General features: G+C 41.2%; 1 protein-coding gene and 1 pseudogene across 1 annotated transcript in view; both read right to left on the bottom strand.

The window, feature by feature from the left end:
- Positions 1-5,316: 5,316 nt before the first annotated feature.
- Positions 5,317-9,024, bottom strand: LOC143399628 (CCR4-NOT transcription complex subunit 7-like; annotated as a pseudogene).
- Itga9 (integrin subunit alpha 9) overlaps positions 8,210-13,962 on the bottom strand; it is a 322,017-nt gene continuing 316,264 nt past the window's right edge. The window contains exon 28 of the mRNA XM_076843659.2: positions 8,210-12,928. Coding sequence (XP_076699774.1) covers positions 12,830-12,928 — 99 coding nt within the window. The 3' untranslated portion in view covers positions 8,210-12,829. The remainder of the gene's footprint in view (positions 12,929-13,962) is intronic.

Below are 13,962 nucleotides of genomic sequence, written 5' to 3'. Positions count from 1 at the left end.
TTATCCAGACACAAAATAGAAACTATGATTATCCTGTTTAAAGAAACAAAATTGAATGGAAATTATAAAAAGTGAGAAATAAAACACAAAGAATTTCCAGTTGTATTTAAAGGAGAACTAATTAGATTGTTTCGATGTAAGAATAAAATAATTGACATTCAAATATCAATAAACAGGTCTAAAAGCAGATTTGACACAGCTGAAAAGACAGTCGATGCAAAAATAGGTCAGATATTCCAGAATGCTGCAAAGAGAGAAAATGAGAAGAACTAGGAACAGAAGGTAAAGAAGCAAGAAGGAAAGTAATAATACAATATTTAATCAGAGTGAAGGAAGGAGAGACAGTGGAGCAGAGATAGTATATGTTTATTTATTTTTATTTTTAAAATATTTTTTATTTGTCCATGGACCTTTATTTTATTTATTCATATGCGGTGCTGAGAATCAAACCCAGTGCCTCACACATGCTAGGTAAGGGCTCTACCACTGAGCCACAACTCCAGCACCCAGAGATAATATTTAAAGAGATGAAGCAAACTGATGAAAGACATCACACCACAGTAGCCCAGTGAATCTCAAGCAGAATAAGTAAAAACAAATTCCACGTGTTTATCCCTTTGTCTCGTTCCCCCCTTATTTTGCTCTAGCTTCCACATATGTGAGAAAACATTAGATCCTTGGCTTTCTGAGTCTTGCTTATTTCACTCATCATGATGTTCCCAGTTCCATCCATTAACCAGCAAATGCCATTATTTCATTCTTCTTTATGGCTGAATAAAAAGCTCCATTGTGTGTGTATACCACGTTTTCTGTATCCAATCATTTGTTGATTGGCACCTGGGTTGGTTCTATAACTTGGCTATCATGAATCATACTGCCAGATGCATTGATGTGATTGTATCACTATAGTATGCATTGGAGCTCTTTTGGATAAATACCAAGGAGTGAGATAGCTGGGTCATATGGCAGTTCCATTCCTAGTCTTTTGAGGAATCTTCACGAAAATAGAAGAGAGATCAGTGGAGTAGAGGAAGGGGATGGAGGGGAGGGAAGAGGCATAGAAAAAAGGAGGAAGGATGGAATAAAATTGACAAAACTAGCCTATGTACACATATGGATGTGCCACAGTGAATTTCACCTTTATTAAAAATTAATTTGAAAAACTATAAATTGATAGAAGGAGTAGAGTAGAGGAAAGGGAACATGGGGAGGTGAAGGGGAAGCACTGGGGACTAAATCAGAGAAAATTATATTCCATGCTTGTATAATTATGTCAAAATGAACCCCAATATTATGTATAACTATAATCCAATAATAAAAAATAAATTCTACCTAACACATCAGGGTGAAACTATAGTGATGAGAGAGAGAGAGAGAGAGAGAGAGAGAGAGAGAGAGAGAGGAATGTTTTAAAAAGCTTCAGAAAAATGACACATCTTTTTAAAAGAAGTGACAAATGGGCTGTCTGATGACTTCTTCTTTTTTTTAAATGTGGTGCTAAGGATGGAGCCCAGGACCTTGCACGTGAGAGGCGAGAGCTCTACCACCCAGCCACAACTCCAGCCCCTGTTTGATGACTTCTTAACAGTAAAAATAGGTGCTACAATGATATATCCCATGCACTGAGAGAAAACTGCTGGTCTAGAATTCCATACAAGCAAAGAGTCAAGAATACAGGCAAATTAAAGACAGCTTCAGATGAAAGTGAAACATTGTCCTCAGCAGAGTCTCACTGAAGGGAGCTCTAAAGCATATAATAGGCATGAGGAAAATGATCCCAGGAAAAATGATCTGAGATGCAAGAAGCCATTAAGAGCAAAGAAAGCAGCAAATACATGGGCAAATCTAGCCAAACTCTTATTACAGAAAAACTATTAAAACAACAGTGTACGTAGCTTAAACATAGAATTTAAATACGTCAAATGATAGCAATTAACTTTAGATTGTGGTCTGTTAAATAAGTGACTGTGAACCTTCAAGTTCTAGAGTATCTGGTGTCTGCTTAAAGAATAAAAGGAGAAGGAATAATGAAGGTGAGGAATAGAATGTGAAAAAAGAAGAGAGGCAGGGAAAAGTAACACAAAAAGATGAATGAAAGAAAACACAAAACAAGATAATAGAAATAAGTCAGATATTTTCATTAATAACAATAAATATAAATAAACTAAATATTTTGGCAAAGTGACAAAGATTGTTAGAGTGGATTTAAAAAAAAATCCAACTATATACTGTTTACAAGTGACATATCCAAAACTTTAGAATGTAGAACTGTTATAATTGAAAGTATGGAAAAAGACATGTTGTGCAAATAGTACCCAAAATAGACTTCAAGACAAGAAAGTGCTACTATATATATAAGGAAAGGAAAACTGCAGAGGGATAGAATGATCAGTTTCATTTGTCAAAAATAACTAATTCTAAACTTTTGGATACACAATAAAATATCCTCCACCCTAAATAAAAGGCAAAAAAAAATGGACAGGTTTAAAAAAAAAGATAAAGAAAAATCCATAGCAATAATGGTACGAACAAAGAAACAGGATTGTGGCTGAATGATCCTGAGAGCTCCTCAGGGCCTGGCCATAAGTTGAAAGGTCCAGATGCTCTGTTTCCCCCAGGAGGAGGGTATCATGGCCTGACTTCTCCAGACGCCAGTAAAGGGTGTTCTATTGTGCAATTCCTCTGAACATTTGTCTCTCAAGCTTGCTTCTACCTCCACTCCCTACTTATACATAGACTCTTGATGGTGCTGTAGAAGGCAGGTGGGTTTGTTCTCCAGGAGCACGATCCATTATTCTTTTAGCCACACCCAGACAAACATGCCTCTTCAAGGGAAGCAGAGAGCCTGGGAGTCTGTACATCCTCTGCCCTCGCTGTGCTATGCCCCAGGCCCTCCTCTCTCTTGTAGGTGGGAGATTTGCACACATCTCTCTGAGTAACTGATAGATCAAGTAGACAAATAGGATTTTGAAGATTTGTTGTAATAAGCACCTATAGAGCAATGCATCCCATAGTGGCAGGATATGTTTTTTTTTAAGTACTCATGGAACAAATATGAAAATTGACTACAAATTGGGTTATAAAGTCTCACCAAATTCCAAAGGATTGCTGTAATACAAATTACCATTTCTAACCACTATGCGATTAAATAAAAATGGCAAACTAGATAAAACCATATGTTTTATGTTTAGAAATTAAGATATTTACTTCTAAATAACTCATGGAACAAAGAAGAAGTCAAAAGGAAAAATAAAAAAAAAAAACAAACATTTGGAATGAGCATATCCAAGTGTGTGGGACACAGCCACAGAGACATATGTAGCATTAAATACCCAATATAGACAAAAAGATGGAAAGTTGACGAGTTAAGCATTCATTTTAAGTTAGAAAAAGAATAAATCCACTAATTCAACCAATTGGCACTGAGTACTTTGATGTGCTATATGCTCCACAGTGTCCTGTGAATACAGTTGTGAACAAAGCAAGGTAGTTGGGTACACCAAGATGGGAGCCATCACCTGGCTTGAGCAAAGGAACAACATGGTGTGACTTGCATCACTAGGACCTGTTGGCTGCTGTTGAGAACACATAGAAGGAGCAGTAGCACAGAGACCACTGAGGGGGTTTGCAATGATATAGAAAAGGGATGACGATGGCTTGGACCAGAGCAGTCATGGTGGATCTAGTGATGTAGTTAGGTTCTGTCTCTATGATTACAGTAAACTTGGCAAGAATTTTCAATGGATTGGATATAGGGTGGAAAGGGATGAGTCAAGGATGACTACAAGGTTTTTGGCCAGAGCCACCAGGAGAATAAAGCTGCTGTTTCCTGAGATGGGGACAGAAGTGGCTCAGTTTAAAAGTTCTGTGGTCTGAGTGAGCAGTTTGATAAGTGAGTTGAGAGTTTTGTCACCAGAGCTAGGCTGGGGACCCATATTTGGTGACAATTCAGGCCAGGAGCTTGGGGGTGGGGATGTGTATGGAACATTAAGCTGGGGTATTCTCCCAACTTAAGAGACTGGGAAGAAGAGTAGGAGCCAGCTGAGAAGTGGCCAGGAAGCTGGAGGGTGTGTGATTCTGGAAATCAAATGGAGAGAGTGTTCAAGAAGGTAAGAGTGTTTCCAGAAGAGGAAACCCAGACGGCTAAGAAGATGAAGAGCCGTTTGTGTATGGCAACCAAAAATGCTCCCACCGAACTGAACTTCATACTTTATACACGGGACTGGCACAAAAGTCATATAATTCATGTTGGGAAAGGATGTAGGAACAGGCACTGCTGTTTGGAGTGCTCACTGTATGTTCATTTGAGAAGGAATATAGCAGAAAAATGACACATTAAGATATAATACATGTCACATGTATCAAGAGAGATCCTGGCTCCATGTACCTGAGAGTCTCACCCTCCATCTTCACCCTAAATAAGGGTTTTCCTCTTGCTTAAATCTTGCCAGACTTGAAGATTTAAAGGTACATGTTTAAAGCTTAGGGCAGCTATTGATTCTGAATATCTTACACATGGTGGGTGTGATAACTGTTAGTTGTCTCCAATACGTACTCTCCTCTTAGTCTTTAATACATTGCCCAGCCTCCTTTGTGGATGGCGCATCTATGATTAATTTCTGACCAATTTATACAAGACTCCTGGGAAGGCTAGTTAAAAAGAAGGGAGCATATGCTATTTTATCCTCCTCGGCTGTTGGCTTGAAATGATGGTTGGTGCCCTAGTAGCCGTATGGAACCAAGAGGCCACCCTGAGGATGGAATCCACATGTGAGAAAGACAGGAGCTGGTGTCCTGATTATCCCTGAGATGGCTATACCAGAACCTGATGACTCACATCTGGTCTTCTTTTATGTGAATGAGGGATACCATCTATGTTTAAACCATTGTTATTTTGGAGTTTTATCTGGAGCCAAATATTCTCCTAACTGATCAGGTGGATTCTGAATAGATGTGGGATTGGACAGAAGTTCATTTTTTCCTCCTCTGCCATTTCTAAGAAGAAAGGTTTCCTAGAGATCCTTTGTGAAATGCCTCTAATTTCTTCACCAGATGGGCGTCTTCTAGAGGCAGTAGTTAAACCTCTACTGAGATTTGTTTTAAATTTTAGAATTTTTTCAATTACTGAAGAGTCAAAGTATGAAATAATTTGGATTAGACTCAGGTGAAGCAGAGCCTGGCAGCAGGCCCAGATTCCAGAGCAGAGCTAGCAATATCACATTATATACTTTCTAGTTGGATGTGCCCCTAGAGTGATCCAACATGATCTTAGGGCCACCTAATGATCTTGCTGATGGAGGGCCTCCTTTTGGTTTGCTAGGGTAGATTCAGCTCTACGTAAGCAGTTGTGTGAATTCTATTACTGAATGCAGTTAGCCTGATGAACAGAAGGACTTTAAGGGTGAGAGGTAACCTGGTGGGCTATAAAATTCTGACTGATCAGGAAGCAGAGCCCTAATGCATGATTTCTCTTCTTCTTAATTTTGTGTCTTTTGATTCCTTTGAGTTTGTTGAGGCCCTTTCTTGGTTTAGGAAAAATGAACTGGGCCAACATAGAGGAGCATGTTTAATTAGTATTAGAGAGGGAGGCATGTTTGTTAAGCCAGGAAGCCCCCGGATTTAAAATGCTTGAAACTATTCACTAGATCAGTGTCCTGAAGGGTCAGGCTCACCCGTGCTCTTTGCTGAAGCATGTTTCCTTTCTTTCCAGACCTACAATTTGGGGTCTCTTTTAGCTCAGCAATTCATATTCTCCTGGATGTAATTTCCTTTCTTCTTTTGTTTGAGGATTGAATCCAGGGCCTCATTCCTATGAGACAAGTACCCTATCACTGAGCCACGTCCCCAGCTCTCCTGGGTGTAATTTTATTTTATTTCTAACCTGAATATACTTCTGTTTAAATAAGATCTGAGATGGGAATGTCATACTTGGTACCGAAAGGCAAAAATCAAATAGGCTTCAAAAGGGAGAGAAAGGTATTGTCTGTGGTTCAAAGGATTCAACCAGAGATAAAATATACACACAAGCATGCATGTAGCTCAAAAAAATAAATAAAAGTAAATAAAAAAATAAATAAATGGATTATTCTAGGTTCTGACTGCTTGTTGGCTTCCTCTCCATATGCATTCCCTGTGCCATTCTGTACATAGATGAACCACAACCAAGGCGGTACAAATGACCACGATATTTGGCATCATCAATGTTTTTCAAACAACATTTCTCTCCCTTTTGAAAAAAGCCATTCTTGTAAGAAATGGATCGGATCCTGTCTGATGTTGTGGTCCTATCCAGCTCTAACTTTTGAGCAACTTGCTATAATCCACTTTTAAGATTGTTTTTTTGCAAAAGAGGTACAGTAGTGAATGCCTGTAACCCCAATGGCTCTGGGGGCTGAGGTAGGAGGATCGTGAGTTCAAAGCCAGCCTCAGCAACTTAGCGAGGCCCTAAGCATCTCAGCAAGACCCTGTCTCAAAATAAAAAGGAATGGGGATGTGGCCAAGTGGTTAAGTGCTCTTAGGTTCAATCCCTAGTATCCCTTCCCCCCCTCCAAAAAAAGATTTTTGCAGCTCTTCATGAGTTATTTCACCTCATAAGTGATAGGAGAAAAACAATTGAAGGATCTCAAAGAAGTCAAGTTCTTCTTTGGGCAAATTAGAGTTGGTCAGGATTTCTGTTCAATAGCCCAAGTCAGTCATGACTTATGAAATGATAACCACTGGACCCCTTCGCAGAGGACCACTCCTGCAATCATTCATAAGAAGTTCTGCAAAGTACTGGGTCTCAATTCCTTCCTCCTCATGTTTCTTAAACTGGATACTACTGGATACTGTAGTACCTCTACAGAACCATTAAACTAAATTTAAAATTAAACTGCCAGGTTGAAGTTCCTGGAGGGTATTCCTTTTGTTCATTCATAAATGTCAGTCCTAGCTGAATTATCTTGAACAAGTCCACATTACACCGCAAAAGCTGGTACCGGTAGTCAGCATTAGTCCTGTATTCCCTCCTGGCTCTTGCAACCACACCTGGCACCTCGGTGCCCATAGCCACTTAATTATGTTTTTGGATAACTTGGCAGATTTTCTTCATCTAGGGTACAAGCCCAAACTTCACAGATCCCTCGACTATGATCTAAAGTTGCTGCAGGCACACTGAGGGCACAGGGAGTCTAGATTCCAAGCAGCAAAATGTTATATTTGATTGCTGAATTGTTTGATAAAATACTTTGTTTTTCATTTGTGTACTTGTGTCTCTGAGCTTGCACTCCTCCTCCTCCTCTTTCTCTTCCTCAAATAGAAGCAGCATCCGGCAGTGGGTGGCAGTGGAGGTATTGGTGGAGACACACACAGACACTGCTTGCCCAGCAACTGGGAAAGGGGAGCCAGAGCTCCACCCCACCGTAGCTTCTTGCACATCCTCCTGGATGCAATTTTATTTAAAAGTAATTTTCTTGTTTCATTGCTACAGAAGAAATAAAATGCTTACTACAAAAAACCAAAACTCAGATGAGTAAAAACAAAACATAAAGCAAAAACATTGACAATCCTGCCTACGTAAAGACAACCAAGCTTAAACTGTGTGTACCTTTTCATACCTCTTTGTGGTGTATGTGTGAATTTTAAAAATAAAGGCAGTTAAAGATTTTAATTCATATAAAAACCATTTAGTGATGAAACAAGGCAAAAACCAGTAGATTTGATTGGTACAGCCAAAGGCGTATTCGAAAAAGACTAATGTAACAGATGGATTTTGTTGGTGCCATCTAAGAAAAAAACAAAAACAAATGAACAATATTTGTGTTAAGAACAAGTTATAACTAGGCAGGTGGAGATTTAAAAAAAAAAAACCTGAGACGATGCAATAGCTATAAATATGAAAGATTACTACCAAAGAGCTTCTGGAGAGATGCTTAGTGACTGGGGGACACACATAGGAGAAGTCTATGAAGAATGAGGAAATCTGCGCATTTAATTTGGACACATTTATCTCCAGATCCAGATCCCAGGTGTAGCCCTTGGGTGGGAGGAGGGTGATAAAGAGAAGGTGGTGGTCACAGCAGGGAGGGCAAGGATTGGGGACACTTCAGCCACATCAAGAGGGTTGTTCATGTGGAATTAGATGGACATTGACATGCTCTTTTAATGCTCCTGTTTTATTACACCTTAGAAAGTTCTTATTAGCAGAGAAATTGCAGACTGAGCTCCTGAATCATTTGCAGCCATTTTTTGTTTATTCCAAACATGTATTTTTGTAAACCTGACATTTCCCAAACAGTGCAAGTAAATTAGAAGTGACTGCATAGACTTTAATAAAGGAGACATCAAACAGAGGAACACCCTTCCCACCAAAATTCCTCCACAGAAATGTACATGATGCCTCAGTAAAGTTCTGTAAGTGGAGAGAGCGTGGGTGCACTGCCATGCAATTAATCACTCTTAAAGCTTTTTAACTTATGCTGCCAATCACACCGTGCACATTAGAATTAAAAACAAAACACCCTAACAAAATCTGAAATCTAGATCATTGTGCTATAAAGCATTGCACCATGTTGGGAAATTTGCTCCTTATCCCTCCCATGTGCTGAAAAGTCAGAAGACATTCTAGAAGGTTCAGTTTGGCCCTATTGGCTCCGTCTCCTCCTTTCAGCTATTATTGCAGAAAATATTCTCAACTGTGTATATTATTACCCTATAGATCAAAACAAGACCAACTAAAACATCAGTTAAAACTGCAATCGTGGGGCACGCTAAATTATGCTCACTTCCTGCCTTCTGTCTGCTAAAGAGCCCATTTCTCCCAAATGGCAAAATTTTTTGTTGTTGTTGTTATGCTGGGGATTGAACCTAAGGCCTTGTGCATGTTAGACAAGTGCTCTGCCACTAAGCTACATCCTTAGCCCATTCCCCAAATAAGAATTCTTTGTAGCACCTATACATTCTGGGAAACTGGAACCAGGAAATCAGGACTGGTTTACCAGGTGTATATTTCACAAATAATCAGGCATAATTGCATTACCTGGCCATAATGCCTCACCCAAAAATAAAAGTCATGAATACCTTTTAAAAAACCACCATGCTGGGGTTCAACAGGTGGCACACAGCACCTGGGTCCTGGGAAGTCCACCATAATTAATTGTGCACGGAAGACAAGCCCCAGGTGTTTTGGGAGTGCCACAGCTTTTCTGTTTCCTGCCAACCTCCTTGCCTTTGCTTCTAGAACAGCAGGCTACCCATGACTCGGTGGAAGAGCACTTTCTAAAAGTTTGTCAAATCTCTAAAAACACTGGTGGTGCCAAGAGAGATTTCCTGAAGCATTGCCAAAGGAAATCTCAGTGACAGTGATTCTGAGTGTGCCACATAGCCATAACCACAAAGCCAGTGGACCCTGCTCCTTCTACTAGTGTCTCCTTGCATCTGAACTTAATGGATACTTCTTGATGACAGGTCCAGGGCTCACTGTATGAATTGAGCATAGGGGAATCTATTTTTGGAAACGGGGCATTATTTTACTCAATTTCTTTTTTTCTAAGTTTTTTTTCATATTTAAAAAGCATGTTAGTCCTTCAATAACTGATTAAAACCTGAAGCAGACTGGAATAATGGTACCCAAGAGAATATGTGAAGATTCCACAATGAACCCATCCATAGAAGCAAGAAGGGTGGAATGGGATACATGGTGGGATTTGGAGAGAATCCTTGGAGAGACAACACAGACACACTAGCCAGTCCTGTCTGCTTCCCAACCCTAAGACTAAGGAGAGCTATGGAGTTGGAATGGAGCAGTGAACTGTCCAGAGCACTTCTTTCTCCATCACTGTGCTAAATTACTACCTCCCGGACTCTGTAGTCCCGCCTGCCACTCAGCAGGATATGACAAACAGAGGCACCATCCTTTCCCAGATGGGTTCTTGGGTGGCTTCCAGTATTTGCTCCTGGTGGTATCAAGTATAGTTCTCCTAAAAACTGCCTGATGGAGTCTGAGTGACCTCCTGAGTATGTAACCACTCAACTGGGTCTACTATTCAGAATCAAGCAGAAGTGCACGGATCCCAGCTCCAGGACTCCCCACAGGGGTCCACAAACGGGGCTTTGCCTTCTAGCTGGCAGAACCATGGACCTTGTGAGTCACCCTTCTACACTGTGATGGATGAGTCTGAACCTTTCTCAGGAAGAAGGTTAGTGGCAATAAATGCATTTGGCCAAAGCTGATAATGGAGCTGTCCTGGGTTTACCACCTAAGAATCTTAAATGATTTGCTAAAGGAAAACATGGTAAAATTAATGAAAGTCCATCCAAGGAAAGTTGCAAATGGAGTCTCATAACAGAATCCACACTCTATACCCATTAAGGGAGGGCCCAACATGCCTGGGTATTCTCTGGGGACCCTCTGGCATCTATCACAGTGCCTGACACACAGCAGGAATCCCATATGTGGCCATTGAAGGAGTGACTAAACCCCACCCCAAGACTTCTTTTCATATCATTTTTTTTTTTTTTAGTCGACAGACTTTTATCTTTTTGTGCGGTGCTGAGAATCAGACCCAGTGGCTCACACATGCTAGGCAAGTGCTTTACCACTGAGCTACAAACCCAGCCCTTCATATTGCTTTGATAAAATTCACAAACTGTGTGAGAACTGGCTTCTTTGCCTGATCCTGCCCTGATCCTACAATTTATCCCACAGTTAAAAAAGCAATATCCCTGACTTCTAGGATCAGTTTAGCTCACGGTTTTTGCTGTCCATTCTCATGTTCACCAGGAAGGAAAGCATGATATTTTCTGCCTGTACCACAATCACTGCAAAATAATAGGAAACCAAAAGACACACGTTCCATGCCAGATTGGCACCTGCCCCAGCACCCACATGATTTGGCCAAAACTTTAGATATATTTGCAAGTACTAGCCAAGAATGTAGATAGAAATGTGTACAGAAAACTTGTGTCCCCTGAAGTTGTCTTTTCAACAGTGTTCAGAGACACCTAGCATGTTAGTGTCCAGTAAACAAGGTCCTAATAAGAAAGATTCTTGATCTTGTATATTGTCTCATTCCCAGATGACACCATCTGTATGTAGCTGGGGCTTCAGCAGGCTCTAATAAGTCATTGAGACCCTTTGTCAGACCCTCTGCCTAGCCCCAATTTCTGTCTTGTTAGACGGTTATCCAGCAGCAGGGACAGCAGCCATAGCTTCTAGTAGCTACCGAGCATTCATCAGGGGCCAGGTGCAGTACTGAGCATGCTCCATCCAGCATCTCAGTGCCCTTTTAGAAATTTGCACCACACTTAGAACTGGGCAGCACAGTGTATCTAACATCAAATACCATCAAGTAGACAGTTTGAACGCTGATGGCCATAACTCAGCATTACCGCATGTGGGAGACCAGGGGCAGATTGATACTATGTTCAGATCTCTGCATCAATTCTTTTGCACCATTTCTATTTTCCTGGGCTGGGGGTGCACCTGTAGCTCTCCTGGGGAGGCGAGAGCCATCTACTCCCAGCCATAGGCTGTGGAAATACTAGTTGTCCCAGTTGGGACAACTCTGAGGCATTATTTGCCCTGAAATGGCCCCTTTGCCTGGCTTCCTCCCTGACAGGTCCTAACCCCACATCCTCCCTCACTGGTATTCACCCTCCTGCTCCCTGAACACTTCCTTAATAAGTTACTTGCAAATGAATCCTGATTTAAGGGTCTACTTCTGGAGAATTCCACCTAAAACATTTGAAATAATAAAAACAATTTTAAAAGAACAGTTGAAAGTCATCTCTAAGAAGGAATCTGTAATCAGCATGAGTTGGGAAAGCAAGAGTAGCAGGAAATGGAGTCCTCTGAACCAAAGCAACCATGGAAAGGCAATGCCTCAGAGCTTTCAGAATCATGTCTTTGTGTGGGGGACACTGATGGAGTCCTGGTCTGGCGTGAACACTGATGCACGATGTCCAGGAGGATATGCCACCTTGAGGTTTACCAGATGACCAACTGGCATTGCTCCAGGCTTTCATCCATCAATTCAAGCAGAAAGAGGGGAAGATGTCTGCTGCATAGAGGTGACGCAGAGTAGACTTGCTGCTAGGAATCAGGTTTTCCATCCAAATTCCTGTTGAGAATCTTCCATTGAAAGGTACAGTTGAAAAAGCAGTTATAATTCTTTAGCACATGACTCCAAAACTTGACTCCAGGCAATAACGATGAGAAGTGTCTTGGGGGGGGGTCTTGCCACATCCACAGTTTCTATGCGGTACTGCTCATTCAGTGGATTTGTTTCATGAGGTTTCTTCAGCTTATTTTATCTGCAAGTTTTTTTTTTCTTTCTTTTTTTTTTTTTTTTAACAGCAAGTTCCAAAGTACAATAAGATTTTTGTCCTTTAAATTTTGTATACAGGTACATGTATTTCCAAGATTTCAGGCCAGATATCAGTGCTTGAGTGAATTATATAACTATTTAATAGAAATAATAAAACATTGATACAAATATAAAGACATAATCAGTATAAAAGGCTTATATTTATAAAAAATACTTTTAGGTAACAGTTTTCCCCTGAGGGTTGACCACGCATGTTGCATCCATAAATATTGCTCGGCTCTGTAGCTCGTTTCCAAAGTTCAGAGTTCATCTTCAGAAGGAAGTGATGGTGGCTTCCGGTCATGGGACCTGGCTGAAGTGGCTGCCTGGGCCTCACACCTGGGCTTTGACACAACGAGGAAGAGAACAGCATCAGTGGGGCCTCCGAAAAATCTGGAGAAGATTTTTTTTTTCTTCCAAATATGGAAGATACAAAGATCAAGGATGACAGGCCAGTGATTGGGTCATGCGAATGGTGTGGCAGGTCACTGGTTTTTCTGGACCCAGTCCCAACTGTCTTCGTTCTCTTTCCGGTTCTTCTCAGCTTCAATAATTTCTTTGTACCTTCTGCGGAAGAAGCCCATCTGAAAGGCAGAGAGAGGAAGAGCCGGATTAGTAATGCTGGAGGATTGGCTATTTTGATTCCAAGACATCCTGGCCTAGGACTGACCAACCCCCTAGGCCCAGGAAGCCTTGAGTACTCCTCAGATGAGAAAACACACTGGCAAACGAAGCATTATATGGAGCCACTTTTCAAAACGCATGGACATTCTGCAGGCTATTTTGTGGCAACCTGTTTGGTCCTTGAAACACGCTTCTGGTATACTGTTTCCCAAGCTGGGTGCTCACAGGAGTTCGGGAGTAAGAAAAGGTCTGATGGTCAAATAAGTTTGGAAAATATTGCATCCTTTCTTCGAGAGATTTGCAATCTACAGTAGAAGAGCAAAGGCTCTCTGGTGGGAAAGAAACTCAGGGGCCTAACATTTCCTCGGCTTATTCAATTTTTGACGAACTTACCAATATCCTGAGAGTTAATACACATGTGTGGGACAATTTGGCAAGTAATGCTCTGATATGATATGCTTTTGAAAGCATCTGCAGGTCCACAGTCTGCCTTGCTGTCATCTAGATCTTTCTCTCATGCCTGCAGCGGAGTCATCAGTGTGGACTCCCTAGAGCTGATTCTAGCTGTGGGGGAAAAACGGCCCCCTCCTCTGATGTCACATTTGGTCTTCTGACTTGTCACATATGCTAAGGCAGTTTCCAGTTTTTCCTCACACGATCATCATAGGAACAATGGCCAAGCATTTAAACAACTTTTTGTAGACCAGAGCTTACCTTTTCTCCCATACCCAGAGAGATCTGGCATCTCTTGTCCTTAGTGAACCAGCATAAGAGGTCTCTGTTTCTCAGGGCAGACATCCCTCCCTGTATCTGCCCTTCACTATGACTCACTATAGAGGGTGCACAAATACCCCAGCTCCCTTTCACCTGGGCCGGCAGAAACCTCCTCAGGAACATGTTCTACACATTTTCCCAGTGACACTTGCCCACAGTGGTGACCAGCTCCATATAGCACACCTTTATTGCTTCCTTCCTGTCCCTGTCTCACTCCCGT

This window comes from Callospermophilus lateralis, chromosome 1, assembly GCF_048772815.1.
Source record: "Callospermophilus lateralis isolate mCalLat2 chromosome 1, mCalLat2.hap1, whole genome shotgun sequence".
NCBI classification, from domain to species: domain Eukaryota; kingdom Metazoa; phylum Chordata; class Mammalia; order Rodentia; family Sciuridae; genus Callospermophilus; species Callospermophilus lateralis.
Note: the sequence above shows the minus strand (reverse complement) of the source record. Positions and strands in the feature narration are given on the sequence as shown.